Source organism: Dermacentor variabilis, chromosome 7 (assembly GCF_050947875.1).
Source record: "Dermacentor variabilis isolate Ectoservices chromosome 7, ASM5094787v1, whole genome shotgun sequence".
Lineage (NCBI taxonomy): Eukaryota > Metazoa > Arthropoda > Arachnida > Ixodida > Ixodidae > Dermacentor > Dermacentor variabilis.
The window spans coordinates 143,248,761-143,271,190 of NC_134574.1; the positions used below are offsets into that span (position 1 = coordinate 143,248,761).

The 22,430-nt window shown below is 49.9% G+C and overlaps 1 protein-coding gene across 3 annotated transcripts in view; it reads left to right on the forward strand.

Annotated features, from left to right (window-relative positions):
* The window catches only part of LOC142588050 (ribosomal protein S6 kinase alpha-5-like), a 298,656-nt gene that overhangs the window by 237,976 nt on the left and 38,250 nt on the right, over window positions 1-22,430 (forward strand). For all 3 annotated transcript variants that reach the window (XM_075699488.1, XM_075699490.1, XM_075699489.1), the window contains exon 2: window positions 13,411-13,479. In XM_075699488.1, the coding sequence (XP_075555603.1) occupies window positions 13,411-13,479 (69 nt within the window). The remainder of the gene's footprint in view (window positions 1-13,410; window positions 13,480-22,430) is intronic.

Consider the following 22,430-nt stretch of genomic DNA (forward strand, 5'->3'; position numbering starts at 1 on the left):
GCGCTTGTGAAACTGAGCTTCCAAATCCGGACCATCCGTGGTCGTCTATTTTCGGGAGCCAAGCCGACTGGCACTTACTGAGCAGCGGAAATAGACAGCCATCTGTCAGAAAGCATTGTTTGCCCTGCCTGTTTCTTTCTTTCCGTTTCGCGGTGACAGGTAACGCAACAATCCGCAGTCCCGAAACTTTTGGAACGAGTCAGTGTGTTGACTCATTCAAGCGTAGTAACCGTGGAAGTCTTGATCAAAGACGGCTGAAGGTTACGTGAAATTCAAGGAAAAAAAAATTGAAATACGAAATCGCGCGTCTGCTGCGACGCAACGTTAGCTGACGACCGTGCTTTGTGTGTTATAGGCTACGGATCGCTATATTATGTGGGTAGTGAAATAATGAAGTAGAGCAAAAAAATAAAATAAAATAAAGAACAGAGAGGGATAGAGAGAGAGATAAGAGGGATGGAACATGACGCGTGCGCTGTTATCTCTGCGTTAAGTTCCTCTCTGTCATCGTTTTTTATGTATAGGAATTTGATCAATCAATCATGCAATCACTCAATCAATCGTTTATTTAACGTGCCCTGGAACAACCCTAAGGCCTGAGTGCTGGCGCACAGGTAGAAAAAGAAATGTTAATATACAAATGCAGGGAGAAAATGGACATAAATACTACTGCTACTACTACTACTACTGCTAATAATAATAATAATAATAATAATAATAATAATAATAATAATAATCTTACATGACCGGTGTAAGCTGAATGTGAACTACGAAACAGTGCCAGCGCGCGTTACGTAAAGGCAAGCGGAAAATGAGCGACAACGGAGGCGACGTCCTTGCCGCGGTCTTTCTACGCGCGCGTTGGCTTCACCGAAGCCGCTGCAGCGCCTCGAAAGAAAAGGAGGAGGAAAAACGAAAATGCGATTCGCGGGTATGGGCCGTGTGCCTATGAGTTGCAGTTCGGGCAAAGAGGAAGGAGCTAATAATAGTCTCAAGGAGCGGAGGGCGGGGGGCGTGGGGAGGGGGGAGGCGAGCCCAAAGCAACAGTAACGCCAAGCCCCCCCCCCCCCCCTCCGGGCCGCGCGCACCAAGGATGCGATACCACATGTTTCCCCAAGGAGAGCACGCGCCAGCGATCCCGTGGGCGCTAGGTTTACGTTTAGCGGCTGCCGCTCGTCGGAGGTACCGGAAAAAAAAAAATGCATTCCTATTCGGAGACATGCCCGATTGTTCGCGATTGCGTTGTTCTAAATCAGTGCGGACGCATTTCGCTTACTTTATTTGTTCTCTCTCTCTCTGTTTCCACCAAGTTTCTCAAGCAAACAGAAGGTTGTTGTTGTTGGGTTGGAATTTGCTTTTTGGTGTTCCTACGCTTCTGTAGTTGCGTTCTCTAGCGGCAAGTAAGTGCTTCGCGATGTTTTTGCCATTGGTCTCTTTATTAACTGTTAACGCACGCACGCACGCACGCACGCACACGTACGCACACACACAAATGGTCTGAGTCGCCGCTAAATCGTCAGTCTTTGGCTCAAGCAAAGCTCGCATGTATTTTACAAACGCAAGTCCGACATTCTGTACAAATTTGGTCGAATGGGCTTTTTTTTTTATTTGACGGAATGCAATTAGGTATTAGCAGTTAATTTCTTAGTTGTCGATGGTCGAGTGCAATGTACGCACTACCACTCTGTGCAAGTCAGGAAAGCTGCTACTTCCTTCTTTTTCTTTTTTTTTCGCAATGACGCACCCATGATGACCCACATTTGAGCCATTTGTTCGCTTTGTAAAGCAAGGTACCAAGGTACGAGCTTCCAAGAGCTCGTAACAAGTTCCAACACGTCATAAATACGTCCCGACAAGGTGCGCTCAGGCTCCAGCTCAGCTTGCAACACGTTCCAACACGTTCCAACAATTCTTTTTTTTTTTTAGCTAGGTGTGAACGAAACGCTGCAACAAAGCTTCCAACACGCTCCAACAAGGGTACTCCACCAGGTCACAGCACGTTCGGACAAGTTTCCTCCCTCACAACGTTCAACCCAAATGGAGCAGCCATTTTTTTCCCCTACAAGACTCCAGCAGATCGGACGATTCTAACGCACATCTGTTTGACCCGTTAAAGAAGGGCAAAGCTACGCGGCTTCTTTCAGCAGTTGGCGGATCACCTCTCTGCCATGGATGGATGGATGGATGTTATGAGCGTCCCCTTTGGAACGGGGCGGTGGGTTGCGCCACCAAGCTCTTGCTATTATACTGACTAATGTCCTACCTAGGTCAAAAAATAAAAAAATAAAAAACACTATAAACTCCCACAACCAAATTTTCTGACCCCCTATTGCTAACTTTGCTTTGGTACTTCTCCGCCTTTTTTTTTTTTTCGTTTCCCTACTTCCACCAATCCTCCTATCGCCTTTTACTAATCCCTCTTGCGGACATGTTTACTTTTCTACTGCTCTCGCTGAACCCGAGGGCTTCAAGGAGGCCAGTGGTGCCTAAATCGACCGGTGGGCAGACGTCTTCACATTCTAATAAAACGTGCGCCATAGTTTCCCTATCTTTACCGCAGCAAGCACATGCTTCTTCTTCCGTCTTGTATCTCGCTTTATATGTGCGTGTTCTAAGGCATCCCGATCTCGCTTCGAAAAGTAATGAGCTTCCCTTTGAGTTATCATAAATTGCTTTGCCATCTTCCCGCCCGATGCGCCACCCGGTGGCCTCCGGCGCTTTCTTGCACTGCTAGTGGCGGCGGGAATGCAGGCCAAGCTGTTCCAGAGTGGGGCCGGGCCTGCTGACGACTTCGCGCTAAAAGGACTCGCTCGGGAGCGAGAGCACCCGGCTTGTCACGAGCCGGCGACGAAACGGGGTCACGAGTTTCGCGCGCCGCTTCGGCGTCGTCGTCTTCTCGCGTCCATTGCATCACTCTTGCAGAAAGTATGTGCGCGCTTCGCTTCTCGCGCAGGTATGCGCTGTACTAAGAGGAGGCGCACGCCTCCCTTGGTTGGCGGGTTCCGCTGTAGCTTCGAAGCATGGCCTCCGAGATCACCCCTGCGAGCGTGCCGGGGTGATCTCGGAGGCCATGGTTCGGACAGCGCGACTTCTCTTCCGTTCGACAGATGGCGCGGACTTTTTTTTTTTTTTGCGTGCGTAGAAGCGTGCATAACGATAACGTTGCACGCCGTGGTCGGCTGCAGTGGCTGTGGAGTTTGCACGGGCTGCTGGCCATGAGGCCCCGGGCTCGACTGCTGCTCGCGGTGGCTGCATTCAGGTGGAGGAGGGGGGGGGGGCACGATTCGGAAACGCTTGTGTACTTACTTATACCGTACGTTCAAGGACCCCAGGTGGTCGATATTGACTGGTTTTGTTGTGAGAATATTGTGTGTCAAAAAGACATTTAGGGGTGCAGTACAGATTCGCCAATCTCTAAAATTCTGACGCCTTTGTATAATGACTGTCTATTCGAGAAAGTTGCGTGCAGAGATTCCTAAAGAATTTACCCTTGCCCCCATGCGTATTTAACGAGTTTGCGCCTCAGTGACTTCCTGCCCACTTCGTCCACCGTAGCAACCAAACTGCGTTTATCGAGGTGTACGGGAAGTTGGCGTGGCTACGGTCTCGGTTGCGTGTATACCGGAAAAAAAAAATTCCGCAGAAGGCTGGCGCCTTTCTTGCACACGCCCCCCCACCCCTCCCTTCTCCCATTTTCTTATCCCACCGTCACCACGCAACCGCAGCGCATTCTCGGAGGAGGAAACGGTTCGCTAGGAGTTCTGTAACTTCCGCCATTATTATTTTTTTCGCTTTCGCCAGCCCGGCTCGCGCACACGTACACAAATGCGCGAGCGCGCCTGTAGACCACGTACTCGTAAATCCTATAACGTCCTCGAAGGCGACCCACTTTCCGTGGCGACGACGGCGACGTTTGACCGTCACTCGTACGTCCCTCTTGCGCACGCCTTGCGTACATGCGCGCGGTCACGGCTGAGAGAAGAGTCGTGGACTGTCGGGCGTGGAATGGTCGTGATCGCTTGCTCAAGACGGACGACACTACGGCGACCAAACTCACGCACGTAAGAACCACGTATGATTGAAGAGAGGTAAGATGATAGGCAGAGTGGTTAACCAGATATATATATATATATATATATATATATATATATATGTATATATATATATATATATATATATATATATATATATATATATATATATATATATATATATATATATTATGTGTGTGTGTGTGTGTGTAGAGAGAGAGAGAGAGAGAGAGAGAGAAAAGAAGGAAGGTTAAGGAGATTAACCAAGGACGTGCCCGGTTGGATACCCTTACACTTGGGTAGGGGGAAACGCCGAAGAAAATATGAGAAGGAAAGAGAAGCAAAATAATGGAGAACCAGTAACTGTAAACACATTCGCTGAGGAATGTCCGCTGTCGCAAGCGATTGTGTAGTCCAGCAATATCCTTCGAGAAGCTCGGAATTAGGGTTTTTGAGGCCTCTTTTGCTTGCGAGAATGTACAGGCCGCCACGGTTCCAGGATGTTTTCCTCCGAGAGCGCTCTATTGTCGATTCGGCTGGGTCTAGCTTGTATATAGAGGAGCACATCGTTTCGTGTCAAATGATCGGCAGAGGCACAGAAGGTACTCTATGGAGACTCGTCGCACCCGCATCAGTTGCACAGCGCCACCGTTGTGGTTAACCAGAGACACTATCCAATTGGCTACTGTGCTCAGGTTACGTACTCTGCTCTGGGTGTTGGAAAGGGCGCTAAAGCTCCAAGGACTCACGCGCGTAGAAAATACGTACGATTAGAGAGAGATCGAAAAAGGATATGACATAGTTGCCGAAGAGCATAAGCAAGCAAACCAAGACTTTGACGCGATAATAGTGCAGCGAGCCTGCGGTACCAAGGACTTGCGGTACCGGGCCTTATCAGTCTACTGCGCCAGAACAAAAAGCGTGTCTTTACGTCGTTTAGACGTATATGGAAAGTCTATTTACATTTTCAGGTAAAGGAAGCGCGCGGTGTCTCAAATCTAATGCTCATAATTTTTTTTCCGTAACTAACCGCAAACGTGATTTATAATATTACGATTGTGCACAAGGTGAACCTGTTCAATATATGCGGGCTTCTGTTTTCAAGCGTTGCTGCTACTCGCCCTGATCACATTTGAATCGCTAAATTTAGCAGGTTGCTAAGCCGGCCGGAAGCCTTCTAGGCCCTATGTTAGTAATGTTACGGTTCGCTGTTGACGGTTCATGTTATATGTTGCGTTCATGTTCATGTTACGGTTCATGTTAACGGATGCCAAGCGCCTGAAACTCGACATGTCTAATCGTCGCGTTCGTCACGTTCGTCAACGTGTGTTGACCCGACGTGACCTACGCACTACTACACCAGTGAGTGGTTTCTCTCCGAATCTCCTCTGTGTGGGCTGACCAGTGTGCCGACAGGGCCCTGCACCAGGGAGCAAGCAAGAAGGAGGTTTCCCGGATGGTGTAGGGTATAAGAAGGCCAGTGAGACACCACGTGGACATCTCCTCTGCTCTTGCGTGTAGGGGCCCGCACGCTAAACGTTTCTGTACTTATTTATTATTTTTTTTTGTCTTGGGAGCGCACTGCTCACCCGTAACGATGTATTAAACTTCCGTCATTGTTTTTTCCATCACCGCGTCTTCCCTGCCGAACCCTCTCCGACGGTCAGCCTGGTTCGGGCTCCACGCAGATGCTGTTGAAGGTCGGCGAAACCCCGTCCCCGTACCGACTGGTACCAGCTCTTAACAGTAATCAGCGAGAGGGTCTATAGGCTGACGCATTAGGTCCGCTCATATCATGCTTCAAAGCGCGTTGTCACCGTTCGCGTAAGCCACTCGTCCCGTTCGCAGCCAGATGCCGATCCAAAGCCATGTGGCGCGTGGCAGTTTTCACTCTTCGCGTACACGCGCAAGTCTAGTAGCTCGACTTCTGGCGCGCGATCAAATCCGACGTCGCCGGAGGCGCTGCCTGGCTCGTTTTGTGCGCCGTTTAGTCCGGCTAATAAAGGTTTTTATGCCGGCGCGTGCGTTTCCGCCGAACCGCCGTCGCGATATGGCCTCCCCGGGCACGCCGCCGTAAACGCGGTAACAGAAGGACGCGGCGGTGAGCTCTCCGCGCGCCACTTTAGTTGCGTGCAGCGAACCTTTTCAGTAACGGGTAACAACAACAAAAGAAAAGACGTTCATTCGTTAACGCCCCAAGTTCCTTAATGTAATTTTTCTTTCCTCGGTGGCGCTGCCACGTGCGCACGTTTAATGACACGTGACGGGATGATGTCGATGACAGCGCCTTTCGAAGTCGTAAATTTTAGAATACTAATTAAAAGAAAACGTTAAATAGGTGTTTGCGAGCTTAATCCTAAAAATGTAAAAAAAATATATAAGCGTACGAGTTAGCTTGAGTTTGTTGCTGTCTTTTTTACAACCGTGGTAACTTTCGGCCATTGCGTGTCAAATATTGTAAGGTAAAAATCAAAATGGCGACGGCCCCGTCGAAGCCGTCGCGGCATCGACTTGAGGAAGTTCGTCGAGTGCAACTCCTGAGAAAAGTGATGTATAGTTTAAAGTTATGTACACGTTAACTTTTTTTTACACGAGAGAATCGGTTTCAAATACTTCTACTATGCACTGCGCAGGCTCTAATGACGTCGAGAGTACTCATCTCTCAGTCGAATGAGTTATCGCGAGCGCGTTAGCTAACGAATGACATAACGACAAAGGACATTAGGTTTTTTCCCGCGGCATCGCGCTAATGCATTACAATTTAACGCATTAGCTCGTTGATATCATTTTCTGTGCCGATGTGTCTGCAGCTTATCCTAGAACTTTATCATAGCGGTTCACGCATTACAGGATACGTTTGCGGCCGCGCTAATAGCGCCCTCTTGTAACGCTTTTTTGAACCACGACAACTTAGATGAGAAACATTTTCGTTCGGGGGGAAGGGGTTGTAATAGTTATTGCAGTGGAGTAGTGAGAAGGGTGGGGGTAGTGTCTAAGTGATAACGATTGACCTTTTGGAAAGCTTACGGGTTTTGCCTGTTCACTACCTGTGGAAGCAAAGTACGAGGACATGGTAAGGAGGCTCGCGCGATTAGTAATGGGACTGCCGGAGAACCTTAGTTACCAAACTTCCTTGGCTGCACAACTGTACTTATCGCGTTGGAATGCTATGATAGGCCTGATAAGCCCACTAACTGCGTAAGAGTCGCCGACATTAGACGCAACCGTCGACTTGGGGGGGGGGGGAGGTCTTAAAGGGGTCTTGCGGTTAAGTAAGGTCAAATATTTTAATCGATGTCCAGCTATATACTATGGTTGCGTTCACTCTCTTCTTTGCGTTGTATTTCCAGTGCCGCCATCGTTTTTCAATCGCCAACTAGCGCGATTGTCGACTTCACTGAGGTGCGCCCAACTTCCGCGAGTGGTTGGCAGTGCGAGCCGGGCGAAGGCGCGCGCAGGCGCGTCAAAGTGGCACGCGCCACCCCCACGCATGTGGTTTGCCCCCCTTCCCCTCTCCCCCCATGCGGAGGCCGTTAGGGAGAGCCCGTTCGCAACCGATATACAGCAGGGCGCAGGCAGCTAACTTGGAGCCATCCTTGCCAAAGCCGCGCTGCGAGTTCTTTTTTGGTCTCTCTATCCGGGGCTTTCACCAAGGCTAACGACGCTGGCACACGTGACCGGGCCCTGTACGGAGCGCATGCTCCCTTGGGCACGCGCGCGCACACACACACACATGCACGCGCAGGCATTGGCGCGCAGCGCGCGAGAGGACTTCCGTATACGACATAAGAGCGTCGCTCGTGAACGTTTTTTTATTTGTTTGTTTGTTTTCGTGGCCGGGACGGCGTTTGTGCGTTGGACACGAGTTGGACGCACGTCTGTGTGCACGCGAGCGCCTCTGCGCTTGCTCGCTTCGCCATCCGCCCTCGTCACTACGGCGAGTTTCCCCCGCTCTTTCTTTTTCTCTTTCTTTTTCGTGAAGGGCGGCGTTTGGATAAAAAAAAAAAAAGGAAAGAAAAAGAAGGAACTCGCGGTTTTCGTCGTCGTCGTTTAGTTGGCCTCGCGTGTTATTTGTTTCGTCTGCTATTTTCACCGAATCTTTGTGCGATTCAGAAAAGGTGCAAGTGGTGCAAATTATGTGGTGTGCCGGGTTGCACCGTGCACCCACTGCGAGGTTCAGGGGTTCAACTGCCCCGCGGGCGGCACCTTTCCTTTGCACCCCTTTCAATTCGAGCACGGGAGGGCGCCGTTAATAAGTGCAGAAGGTGCGGAGAAACTTGACTGAATTGAATAGACCTCAAATCTTGCGGTGTGGTGGGACGCGCGGATAGCCGATAATTGGTTTTGCGAAGAAAACCGAATGAAAAAATAAACAAAGTAAGAAAAACTACTGGTGCAGTGGCAATTTGGACTTCTGCCGTCAGTATTGCCAAGATTAAAGAGAGACAGAGAAAGAGAGAGAAAATTTGGAGCGTCGTACTTATTGGTCGCGCCAGTTGTACTGCCGGTTCGCGTGCAGTATGCTTGCCCATTTCTTGTTGATTTCGTCTCCTTCTTGCGAAGAAAAAGCAGAAAAGGGAGAGGGCCGTGATGGGAGGAAGAGAGAAGGCTAAAGGTGCGAACTTTCGCTGTTCAAGCGCGCTTCCTCGAAGCCGTCATTTTAATCTTCCCCGCCTCCTTGCTTTCATTCCGCTGTTTCTTCCTCCTTCCTCGTTTCGCCCGCGTATTCACATTTCACATGAAAAACGGCCAGCCTTTCGTCTTATTCTCCGTGAGCTGACCACTTGCTCATTTATTCACGTGTATAGTTCTTTTCGTTTCTTTTCCGACATTCTTCGTCCCTTCAGTACGGCGTCTGTGATCGAACGACGCTGATCTTAGAGGCCGTGGTTTCTTTTTTTTTTTTTTATACGTCTGCTTTTCGCCGTCCTTCTTCCTCCCGTTCTCAATTTGTCGTATGCTTTCTCCCGTGAGACACCAGCGCCGCTACGCGGGTTTTGTTTTCTACGCGGGCGGCTTGCGCGGCGATTTTCTTCGTTTTTGTTTTTTGTGTTTCTTCTCACCGCCGTGAACACGCCTGCATGCGTGCCTAGCGCCGGCATCTACACTTCAGTCGGTCGGTCAGCCCCGCATCGAAAGGACGAAGACAGAGTCTCCTTCACCGAATGGCACACTTTTCTCTCTTTCTTTCATCCCTTCTTTTTATTTCCCAGCGGCTCTGTGCTCGCTGAAGCGGCATCAGCGATGCGTTGTTCACTTCCTTGGTGGCGGGGGCCCGCAACCACCAACGCCCCCCCGCTTCGCCGCATCAACAGGCAACCATGGGCAACGAGGGCGAAGCGCTTTCTTAAAGCGCGGTTCCTCACGAAACGGGAGTGTTTGCGCGACTGCGCACTTCACTTACGCAGTACCGGCTTGGCTTGGCTTGGCTTTGCTCGGTTACTTGGATGGCGCGGGAAAGCACTTCTCGGCAGCACTTTTGTCGCTTGAACCCGCGCTTATTCAAAGGGAAAGTGGCGATAACGAGAGAAGGAGGGGGCGTCGGCGTTGCAGCGTGATAAGTGGAGGAGGATATCGAGAAGGAAAGAGGGAGGCAGGCGAGGAAAGGCAGAGAGGTTAAACCAACCGCACGTCCGCGGTTTGCTACCCTGCACTGCAGTGAAAGGGCGCATAACGGGGCTGAAGTGGAGAAAGAAGAAAGGAGTGAAAAAAAAAAGAATGATAGTTGCTTGCACACTTGGGAAGTTGCGCACCAAAGTCTACAAACGGTCGCAGACTTGTGTGCACTGCAACAACGCGCGCAGTGCTTTCTGCGCCATTGGCGCTTGCGCCCCATGGTCCAAGGATGTTCGCCTCTGAAAAACGGTCTCGACTCTAGCCCGTTCAAGGGGGTTCGGCAAGGGTGGCGCGTGAACAAAGGAAGGGGCTAGGAGGTCTACGCTAGTATCTTCGGTTCCGCAAGGATCGCGCGTGGGTGTATTGGTAGCAGAAATAAAGAACGGATGCGGGGAACCGAGGGAACATCAGGAAAAGAAAAGCGAACAAAGAAACGAAAGAAGTGAACCAATTGAAGAAAAAGAAGGTTAGGAGAAGACGCAAGAGAACGCGAGGGGAATGAAATAATGGACGAACGAATGAAGGAACGCATGGAGAGAACGAGCGAATGCAAGCAAGAAGCAATTATTTGTGAAAATGTGGGCGAGAGGGGAGAGGGGGGCGTAAGGAAGCTCTGCTGACTAGCAGGCTGCTTCAGCAGGCACTTCGTTCTTCAGCCCTGGTCTGTTGCGCCTTGCTCTTTACTCATTCAACCTCGCTTTCGTTCGTTCCACGTCTCCCCACCAGGAGGCGGGGCAGTTCGTCTCCTACTTCTGGGCCCTCGTTAGATTGCTTCTGCCCGGCAGCGCCTCGTGAAGAAGCGGCTTGTCGTTCGTCTTCATATCCGACTTGCTCGGCCGGTCGCTGCGCAGTGGGGCCCGCGCGGGCACTGGGGACTTGGGAAGTCGGTCATGCAGTTGCCCAGAGAAAAAAAAAAAAGAACTTCCTTTCTTTTCTCTTCGCTTACTTCTGCGTGTGTTTCCCGACGCGGTGCTGTTTTCGCCGAATGGGCTGCCTGCCGCCTTATTGGTGGATTGTTTCCGTGTGGAAGAGGGACACGGTCGTCGCGCGCGCGCGCGTCATGTTTAGACACAGCGGGCACATCGTCGGGTGGGGAGCCATCGGTCGCCTTGTCAGCGGGAAAGGCGATTCCAGGCAGTCCTTGCGAACATATTAGCCCAGCCGAGGTTGCGTGGGCTATAACCTCATCTAACCTATCCGATTTTTTTAATATTGGCGAACGCACGCGTTCTGGTGCATTTCGCAATTCGACGTTTCGCCGCGTTAAGGTTTTAGCAAAAAGGGGGCACGATCGCGCAACCCAACTTTATTTAGCCTAGCCTAACCTAATATGAACGTATGTCTTCTGGTTAATTTTTTTCGAGTCGATGGTCCACTGTGCGGAACCTAACCTAATATAGTTTAACTATACATGCTGTCTTTGATATTTAACGCATCTGTTCTATCGCTCTTGGCGAAAGATCAGGAGTACGCGTATAATTAAGGAGCCTGAGTTCAGCACCCACGCGAACACTTGTTCTGTGCTCTGGACGCACCCTCAAACATTGCAATCGGTGTCGTCGGCTCCTACCATGTCGCGAGTCGATAGGTTCGCGTACTCCAACACACAGTGAGAGAGATAGAAAGAGAGATAGATAGATAGATAGCTTTGTCGAATGTCTCTCTCTCTCTTACAGGATTATAGGATAGCAGTCCTATAATCCTGTCAGATACTAAGGTCTAGACCTTAGTATGCTTTAAACTACAGAGGTGGGCCGTGCGTTCAATCAAATACCCGTCGCAAACCTATTGCTGATCTTATGATGTTCAGTTGCTGCAACTTCCGCTGTGATTTCTCTGCAGATAACCGGTTGAATTTCGGCCCAGTAGTTATAGCGAGTGCGGCCCTGTGAAACGCTACGCTTGGTTTGCATCATACTGCGCGCGCTGAAAGCCCGAAGCGGTCGTGCTTTCCCGGAACCTTCTACAATGCATCAAAGAGAAAGCGCAATTAAGGAGAGAGGGAGAGAGATGGTGAAGGAGATAATTAAGTATCTGCCATCGGCGAGCATAGAACGGCGTTGAATTATAAGCCTGCGCGTAGGGTTTCACGGCCGCGCTCGTCTTTCCTCCTTTTTTCGGCGATGTATTACAAGGTAACTCGGCGTATGCCCTTCTGCGAAGGATAACTTGACGTAGCCCTGAATTAAGGAAGCATAGGCGAAAGCGAAAAGAAAGCAACAGGCTATTCAAAGGAAGGTGCTTGATCGGATTTGAAAGAGGCGGATTTTCCCTGAGAAAACACTTGTTGGTCTCGCGTGGGCCGTCGTCGGATGGTCGTCGACAAAACGACTCGGGAACAGGGCTTCTGCCTGCAATACTTCCACTTGTGCGTGAGCTATGTACATTGCGCGTTACTCGTTATGCGTCTTCATGACCGTTGTTGTCATGATCATCACCAGCCTAGTTAAGCCCAGTTCTTTTTCCTAATGCTCCCACCAGTCACGCCTGTTTCCACGCCTGCTTAACCAATCTCCATAACCCTACTTCTACATCCTATTCTCGTACTCGCCGACGACGTTTTCCTCAGCTTCTGCCTTACATAACGTTACTCTGGTCGACCACCGTGTCGTCTGTTCTGGGCAATGTAGTCTGTAGGGTGCTGTCCGGTCTACGTCGCCACCTCTTCTCTTATTCCGTGCAGCACCATGTCGTCTGTTCTGCGGAGTCTGTGCAGTGTCGTCTGTTCTGCGTTGCCATCTATCTTTTTTTAAACTCTGATGGACCACGCGTCGTCTGTTCCGCGCAATGTCGTCTGCCCAGCGTCGTCTGTTCCACGCTCCATTTCGTCTGCCCAATTCTTCCACTTTCTCGTAATTTCGTCTCCTATAGCACCGTATTCATACGAAATTCGCGGATGAAGACACGAACGATTATCTCCGCAACTGCGTCGCCGATTAACCAAGCGATTAATTCTCAAAGCTGCGGATTAACTTCTTAGAGCTGGAGGACTCGAAGCGACTAATCGACAGCGTTCCGGAAGCCTTAACTTTAACGGCCTCTAAGTACGGTTATTCTTCTATGTACGAAACCTTCGTGCGTTGCAATCATCTCAATAAGGTCGTTTCGTCGCCGCTCTGTCCATCAGGCGTAATGGCTCCAAAGTTGCGGCGACTTCCTCGTACTCAGCTTATAGCAGTTTGCTTCCGAGGTTGCGATTAGCTTATCATGACCTCCGCGGACGGCTGCCGCCTTATTCTTTGTTTTCAAGGCCGCGTCCGAATCTCGGGAGCAATCGTGTAATAGGGCGACCATTCTTTGTCTACACATACCCGGCGTTTGCCGAAAACGCCGCCAGTGAGAATAAAGCGCCCATCTGAAGAAACCTTCTTCTTTATCAAAGATGTGTACGGTCTCGGATGTTACGCGAGGGAAGCCTAAAGCAAGCTCGTGAGAACCTTAGGGCTTTATCTCCGAATCACGAGCGATGAGTGTCGTCACAAGTCAGGTCTACTCTCTTGACGGTTTCCTGTATTTATTATTATTATTATTACTTTTGAATCTTTTCCTTGTGCGTCCTTGACCGAAGCCATGTTCGTGACAAGAATGTCCCCACCTCCGCTCAAATGCCCGGTCTTGAAACATTGCCGCGCCCGTCTTTATTTCTTTTGTTTCCTGCTCGCAAGTTGTAATTATGGCCAAGTGAAATGGGATGCTCTTGTTGGCCGACGAACGACTTTCACTAAGGAGTTTTTCCGTCTTTCTTTTTTTTTCTAATTTGCAGTCAACCTCGCTGGCCATGGCAAAGTGGACATGTCCAACTTCGAGCTTCTCCGCGTTCTTGGCACGGGAGGTGAGTTTTGGAAACGCCCTCTGATTTCATTTTGCACACGGGCGCCGTAGGTCACGTCGCCCGCTTCGAGAAGCGCTTGGCTTTCGCCATTAGGTTTTCTGTACATATTGGTGCGATGATTGCACGGTCGTACTGAACCGCGATCTCTTGGCGACTTCTGTAATGCTCTGTCTTCTTTGCAGTTGCTCTAAATTGATATGATACTAGAGGAATAAAAAAAAAAAAAACGAGCGTCATTCGAGTCTAAATGGATTTGCGAAAGCAAGTTCAATGCATAGTGAACTTCAGATTTCCACATGAACCAGTGCGAGTTCAGTTTCATATGCAGGGAGCCCCAACTATCATGCATCAAGATTTTAAAATATGAAAATGCCACGTAGCTGGACAGAACCAAGGTAATGTTGTTTGCCGTCGCTTGCAGATACTCAGATTATTTTTTGTACTCCGCCTAATTATACTACTAGTCCTAATTATTTATCAACTCAAATATTGTAACTATATTAAGAGTATCAAGGAGAGAGCTTTAGAGAAACATAAGATACTCTGGATACTGCTTTCTGTTGCTCAATATGTGCTTCATGGCGCATGGTAGTTGGGACACCCTGTATACACATCAGTAAGGTCACAGGTAGTCAGTGAGTCATAGGCAGTCAGACGGTCAGTCAGTCATAGGCAGTCACAGCCAGTCAGCCGCGGGTACTCAGACTGTCATAGGCAGTCAGTCACAGTCAGTGTAGCGTAAGCGACCGCTCAAAGGGCGCCTCTGTAGGAACGCTACTTTGAAAAATCGAATACATTTTTATGGAGAGAAAGTATGACTAAATGAAAAAAAAAATGAGGCTACAAAACATAAAAAAAAAACAACGAGAGGCAACACAAATTTTTTTTAAAAAAACGAGAGAGAGAGAGAGAGAGAGAGAGAGAGAGAGAGAGACGAAAAGAAAATACAGAAGAAAAAAAAACTCAACGAGCAAATTGCATTTTATCACACGGCGAAGTAGCCAGATAGAACATAAACTCATACAGGTTTCTTTTTCGTCGCGTTTTCCGTGCTACGCGCAACGGCCTGGTTTACAGAAGCAAGAAGAGCGTGTCCAATGGCGAGCCAATTATTTGCCGAGCAGGAGCTATCACCCCTCCCCCTGCTTCTTTTCTTCCGTATTTTTCTTTTTTTTTTTCGTTGTTGTTTGTACGAGGAAGACGGGATGCGGGTCTAACCTGACAGCGACGTCATCTTACGCTTACCGCAGGACACGCCACTTAGAGCATATATGTATGCGGCTACATAAAGGAAGTATCAAAAACGGGCACGGATTGCTGACAGCTGTTGCTTCGTCACAGCGGGGGAAAAGGCCGTGCTGTACTTTCGCTCATTCTTTCCTGGCTTTCTTTCGTTTCTTTTTCCTTTCTTTCTTTCTTTCTTTCCTCTCATAGCGGCACTTTTTCACGGCGCCCTCCGCTGTCCTACTTTATCCCATTCGCTCCAGCGGTTGCTGCGAGCGAGCGCGCGAGCGTGGATAGAGAAGCCGAGCGAAGCCTGACGACGCGACGAGGACACACAATGCGCCCGCAGCGCCACCTGTCCGTTGCAGGACGAAGCGGCTACGCCCGGACCGACCGAATGCGGAATTTGGAAGCTCCCGAAGTGGCTTTTCCTCGCGAACATTCGTTCGGACGCTCTGTAGACTTCGTCGCGATGTCGCAGACACCCTCTTTTTGCGCTGCGGCTGCCGCGTGGTGGTGCTGCGTACGCCAGCTGCTCCCGTCTCGGCTTAATTGAACACCAAAGAACCGGCAGGGGAGGGGTTGGCATCAGCCCGGTCTTTGGAACAGGGAAGGGCGGACCAGCCGTTGAGTTATCCGTTCAAGGGTTTGCAGATGTTTTGGCGTGAAGTCTGCGATAGTTATCCGACGGGCTTCGGAAATTGCAGGCTTGCGCGTTTCCTTCACCGTTGCGGAGTGTTTAGTTTGGTAACGCTAACGGCTTGGAATTCTGATTGCGCCTCTCTATATAAGACTCTCTACTGCATTTGGTCTTAAAACAACACGCGTACAAATGTCGTGTGGGCCAGAGTTAAGGAACTTTACTAGTTAACGACTGTTGTCCGTAAACTGTCTGTGTACAATCTACTATGGTCAGGAATACGTGTGCGCATAAATAGAAGACGCAATTTGCGTTAACGTCTGCGTCTGGACAATCTGTCCGTCAGAGTCGATCGCGAGATGTGTGGGAGCCCTTGCTCGGAATTCCTAGAAGCGCCATTTCTCGATAACCCGTCCTGCGTCGTCGCCGGACATGCATGTTTCTGGGCGCGGAGTGTGCGGTACGCCTCAGGGATTGGCGTTAGGTGCTATCAGGTGCATATATCCGTGGATATATCCGTGGCCGCGATAACTCCCAACTACAACTTAGCTCAGCAACTCTCGTATAGACAGACCACGCGGAAGCAGATAATGGAAAGTTTTTTTTTAGTGCGTCCGTAAGCGTATTAGCGTTTGCGGAATACCGGATCGCCGGAGAGGCGTACGGCAGCGGCAACGCTGATGGCGACTTCTGATGACGCATAGTCTGACAACAGAGATCACGCAAATTAATTCTCTTTTTTTGTTGTTTTTTAACGTGCACACAAAGCACGGTATACACGGGCGTTGACCTACCATTTCTACTTAACTGACGGTGTAAAGAATCGATATAGCTACATAATGGTCGTTATAATGTGCACCCCTTGTGTACTATATTTTATTTTGCTCCGACGAGAAGATTTCGGCGAGGCTATAACATTTCTCAAACGCACTGTAGGTGGACAGAGCGTGGCAAGATGTCGCTACCCGCTTTTCTTTTGCCATTCACGTCTCCGGTAATCCCTGAACGGACAGAAATTTACGGACAAGCTTAAACCTCTCTGATGTCTACGGTCATGGTGATCACGTGCTGCGATAAGGGTTAGCACATTACGAGCGCTTACTGTATTCATGTATATCCAGCCGTCCTAGATCAGTGGGTACGGCGTCCTGGCGTACAGCTATAGAGGTCGCATGTTCGATTCCCTGCCGCAGCGGCTACATTCCGACGGTAGTGGCGTGCAAAATCGCTCGTGTAACGACGGCTCGGTGGAAGCCGAGCAATGTATACAGGTACTTCAAATTAACCCGGCATTCTGGAAAAAAAAAAGAAAAGAAACCGCCTCTCGTAGACTCTCTGCTTCTTTGAGACGTTAAAAGACAATTGATGAATGAGCTAATACGCTGAATGAATGAAGTCAAAGAGTCAAGCAACAAATCAGAGTACGTGTATTACAGTCGGATAATGAAAAAAAATTAGCGCGTACCCGCGTGTTGCAATCAAACGTTCGAAAACAGCTCGCGCACACTGCAGTGAGTGGTTCTTTTATCCAAGAGCACGATTTCTTTTGTGGGTCGACCGAGTGATTGCCAGACGTAAGTTTTGCCACTGGGGAGACGGAAAAAATCGCTCATATGTGTAATCGAATGCTCGAGCTTCCTCTCCGATTTCGATACGTGCGCGCACGCCTTGACGAATCTGCAGCGAAATTCTGATCCAAAGGCGGTCGCCACTGCGTGTCTCCCTCCTCATTCTCCTTCTTCTTTTTGACTACTGCTTATATATCGGCGTGCTCCTGTATACGCTGTTGGAAGGAGCGCGTTTATCATCAAACCGTTCCCAGTGTAGCGCACTTCGTTGATCGGAGGAGGCCGCCCCACGATTTCCTCGCACAGCTGTATGTAGCATCTCGGGTTTCCATGGGCGCCTTGCGTGACCTCACCCAGCGCGCGCATCCGTTGTGGCGTCACCCGCTAACCTGTTTGTTAGGGGCGCGGCCCAGGAATAGCATGCAAACTTGAGACCTGACGACCGAGCGAAAGGAGTCTGGGGTGAAATAAGTGAGCCTGTGCCGTTTTTCTTCTTTAAATTATTAAAATAAGTTTCCCGCGTTTCGTTCACAAAACACGCCAACAGTTAATTTGGGCAAAACTGTGCGACACCTAAAATTGTACAGGGTATCTTTCCTTTTTTTAAAGGGAAACAGCCGCTGTGGTACATTTAGCATCATGCTGATGCCAGCAGCTAAGTTGCACGTCATTTCGATATTTTTGTGCGCTCCGGTTCAAATCCGCGTCACTAGAGGGCGCCACCGGCTCAGCTGCTCACATCTGCGTCAGCGGTATTTGGCTGTTGTAAACTATCTCTTCCTGGGCAGCTGTACGTCTCGTTTCAAGCTCAGTCTATCTATCTATCTATCTATCTATCTATCTATCTATCTATCTATCTATCTATCTATCTATCTATCTATCTATCTATCTATGTCTGTCTGTCTGTCTGTCCTGCGTTTCTTTTCCTTCTTTTTTTTTTCATTTTCCCGTACAGCACTACACGGTTTGCCTTGAGCTACCCGCCTGAGATCAACCTTCTGTCGAGTTCACATCATAGGCACCCGCGATCCCAAGTTCTATATCAATCCAGGAAAAGACCTCGTCTGACGCAATGGCCTTCGGAATACACTTACGTGCCGACGCGACAGCTGTGATCCAACTAACTAGCGCAACCGAGCGATGCACGTTACACGGTAAAGCGAGTCGCCGTTCCGAATCTATGTCTTTCCTCTTCGTATCTCACGATAAGGAAAGAAGTTGCTGGTATCTGTGGCGGCTACGTGGTGTGCCCGACGTTTCAGGAAGAGAGACACAAAATTACTCGGCGAAAGCGAAAGCGCGCGTCCTTCATTCTTTTCTCACCTCCCCCCCTCCCTTTCTTTCTCTTTCTTTGTTATCGTTATTGTTCGTATTTCTCATCTTCCGCGCACGTGTCCATTGTCGCCCGGCCGTATCGAGCAGGAATTTTAAAAAAGAAATACTAAAACTAAAGCTGCGAAGTAAACGAGAAAGCGAGAGAAATTTCCTTGCGTCGCTCTGGAAGCGAAAGGGGTCGACGGAGGTGGGGGGGGGGGCACGGTGGGGGTAAGTTAAAAAGTGTGTCGCGTCCTCCCAGCGAAGCAAAAGAGACACAAACGCCGTCGGCAGGGGCTTGCCTACGGTGCTCGGCCACGCACGCACACACGAGCACTCGCAGCCCCTCCGCAAGTGTGCCAGTGGGTGAATGTCAGCGCGAGGTTAGGCAATGGCGGCGGAGGAGGAGGACAAGAGGCCTTCGCTTTGAACGGTTCGCGCGCGTGCGCGTTTCAGCGTTATACGTACGGGCCGGTTGGGCGATGGTGGCTGCTTTGCTGCCTGTGCTTTTGCGAGCCTGATGCTTCCTGGGTCACTTTCCATTGCTCGATCGCTGGCGTCCTTTCTTCTTTTACTCCCGCCTTCGCTTGGTTTCTGGGAGCCTTGGTTCATCTCCCGTTTCTTTTCTGTTTTCTCGGCACCGGAGAAGTCATTAGGCGCAAGGTACCCCGTCGGGGACACACGCATATGTCGGAAGGAGACTTCGTCGTTTAGACGGCGGCCGGCCCCGTCCGAAAGAAGCCGGCGAATAAACAGAGAAAGAAAGATGGAAGTACTGGGACCGATGAAACTGCGCGACGCTATATAGTCTTCGTCTTGCTGTCGTCTGTCGTTACTGCGGCGGCGCCGTCTCTTTGCCGGCCGTGTGTCGGAGTGGGCAGGATACTTCATTATGTTGTTGTTCGCGAGTATTTCGTAACGGTTTTGGTTTTGAATGCAACAGGGAGATTGAAGAGACCCCGGAGAAAGTGGATGCGGTTGTTTAAGGTGGTGGCCCTGAGCAGATGGCATTGCACGGCGCTTGCATGCGTTCAAGCCGTTGTACGCCCAGTCGCCGCTGCTTCTTAGAATCGCTGGAAAAACCGCACCGACTCCATACCGGCGATCCCCGCGTGACTTCGGGTCAGCGGCGAATACAAAGTATTTTATTACCGCTGTTATTACGAATCGATGTTGAATTGGATGGTTGTGTTCTTCTATCTTGCGGCCTACGTGTACGCCTGCGCTCTTGTTTCAAAGCAGTGTGAACTTCTGGAGTGGGAAAGGTGTCTTATGGAGCGTGAGTCTTGAGCAGACGACGTCCTGTGACGCGGAGGTATACGCGGTGTACGTAAACCTTCGCTGGTGTCCAAATAGGTACCATGACGACGTGCATCAGACGAGTTACCGACTCTCAAGATCGCGTCCGACGCCTAAAACCAGTAAAATCCAGAGGGCGCCACCCTATGAGGCGTGAATTTGGACACCACGTACAAGTGCGTTGACGCGACTCCTGGTTCGGCATGGAATCGTCGTAATCTTTAGTTCTGACCGCCTTTAGCAGACGACGCCCTGGCCGCCTCCGCCGTCAGGGCGAACTTAACACTCGCTCAATACTCGCTTTCCAGAAAGCGTTGTTCTCGCCATAGAGTTTCCAACAAAAATTTTTGTAAGAAACTCTGTGGTTCTCGCAACATGGGTATCTCGGAGGCCAAGCCAGCCATGCTTATACAGACCGTAGAGATACTGGCGTCACTGCGTAAAATATGCCGTGTGCGCAATCCTCGAAACTTCTGGCATTTTAAATATTAAAGCGGCTAGTATTAAACGGTAAAGAGGGCAGACGGAAAAAAAAAGAAAAGAAAACGAAACTTACATTCCTCCTAATCGGCCCCCTCCGCTCTCGACTTCTGCGCATTCTTTACTACTGCTTATTCTTTACCACTCTCCATGCATGTTTTGCAAACTTCGCATACCCTTTAACGTTGTTTTTTGTTCTCGCTTTGTCTGTTGTCCCGAGTTGAACACCGCACTTCAATCCTTCTTTCCTCCCCTCTCTTCTTTTTTTTCTTACGTGTACGCTCTGTCCTCCGAGATCGTTAGCGCGCGTTTACGATCTCTGAGACCATGGTCTAGTTCAGTTGCTTCCGCCTTCCGCCGCTGTGCGCGTCGTGCTCTCGCTTCTCACGGCGTGTGGCCTACGTGCCTTGCCGCTTGTGCGTTGTCACGCCGCCTGCAATCTCTCGCTTTCAGCCGGAGGACGCCGAAGGTTGGTGATGAGTCATGACTAGTTGAGTGCCGTACGCATCTAGGTGAGGGCCGTGGCAACTGGGTTACCCGGTAATACGTCTAGCGTGCCCCTCTCTCTCCCCGCTCACGCTGCTAACGCCCCCCCCCCCCCCTTTTTGTTGACGGAGCGTCGTTACGTGGTGCAAGAGAATTCTCCCGGAGAATGGGGAGAGAATGGCTTGCGGAAGTTGATCGCAATCACGCCGATAGAGAGTTTTAGCGTGCCGCTACTATATCCACCGTTGCCTCCACGTCGCCTCGACAGCGTGGTGCATGGTGTGCACGTGCCGGCTTAGCCGCGCTGTGCACGTATCTGTGGCGGCTTTGCTAACACGCGCACTGAAGCTGGCAGCTAGGCAGCGGAGACGGTAGAGCGGTAGCTATTACGCAACCTCTATGCCGTCTACACCGCTTTCCTGTTGGAAACTTTTCCTGCAGCATATACTGATTCGTTAACATTGCCCTGGAAAAGAAACCCCAAAAGGCGAGAATAGGAGAGGCAACGGGAGCCGTTCACGTAACAGATGTTTAGCGTGCCGCTACCTCGCTATCCGCTACTGATATACCGCCTTGACAAACTAGCGCCTCAATTTGCGCAAGTTGGCCATAAGTCGCGCTACCCGTGTGCCTTTTGCGACTTAGCTAACGCTCGCGTGCACTCAGTCTGGCAACCAGGTACTGGACACGGTATACCGGTAATGGTAGAACGGTAGCGATACGCTAAAACTGTCTATCGTTAGCGGTTCACTCTGCCTCTATCGCACTGAACCGTTCACGTTGCCACGAAACGTGAACCTGAGAACGCGCGAGTAAGGCAACGAGAAAGAGAATAGCTTACGTTAGAGAGTTTTAGCGTGCCGACCATCATTACCGTCTGCGCCACCTGCTAGCTTTGCACGCGCTGGGCGGCGGCAGGCGCATGCATGCCCGTGCAAAAAGTTAACGGCTGTTGTTGCGGCTTATAGTTAGCACGCGCACAGCTGACACACGGCGGTAATCGTGGAGCGTCGTAACGGTATGCTAAAGCTCTGTAACGTCGATGGCTATCGTTGCCCCGTCGCGCTGAACCTACAATGTTGCCCCGGATTTGTGCATGCTATACGTGTACCATAACGCCGAAATAAAATGAATGAAACGAAGCCTCAGAACGCTTCAATAAACGTAGCTTATTCTCGCGTTCTGCGAATAGGAGCGATTTTAAAGGTTCTCTACGTTTGCAACCACTAGAAGCGTCCAACGGCTGCTAATTCTGGCTCAGTGACGTTCATATCTACGGTGCATCGGCACGTCGACCCCCCCCCCCCCTTTAAATCTTTTTTCGCACGCGTTCTGAGGTTTCGATTTGTGTCTGAACGCTGCGTCATTACTCCAAGCTTCAGTTCTACGCACGTAACGCTCTCGAAGAATGAACTGGTAGAACGTACAGCGTCTTTTCTACAGAGGCAACCCACGCGACGCCCCGGGGTGCTTTCCTAAAAATCCGTGCATAGATATGAAACCGGGCCTCTCTCTCTCTCTCTATATATATATATATATATATATATATATATATATATATATATATATATATATATATATATATATATATATTGGTCGTCGAATCTATCCCTGAAATCGCACGGTTCTGCTGAAGTGGACGTTGCATCATCTTGGCGGCAGCACGTTCTCGAAATGCACATTGAAGAGAGCGACACATGGACAAAAAGAGAGAGAGAGAGAGAGAGAGAGAGAGAAAGCAAGAGAAATGCTTGCCGTAAAACTATCTAATCGGTAAAATACTATATGCGGGATTTCGTAAAAGCGGATCCCGATTTATTTTTTCATTCCTATATTATACAGACGTGACAACTTGCCGATCGAAAAAAAAGAACTGTAATCCCCGTATCCAGATAATCTTACACGAACATGTGGAGTTCCTGTAGAAACACCCACATGTT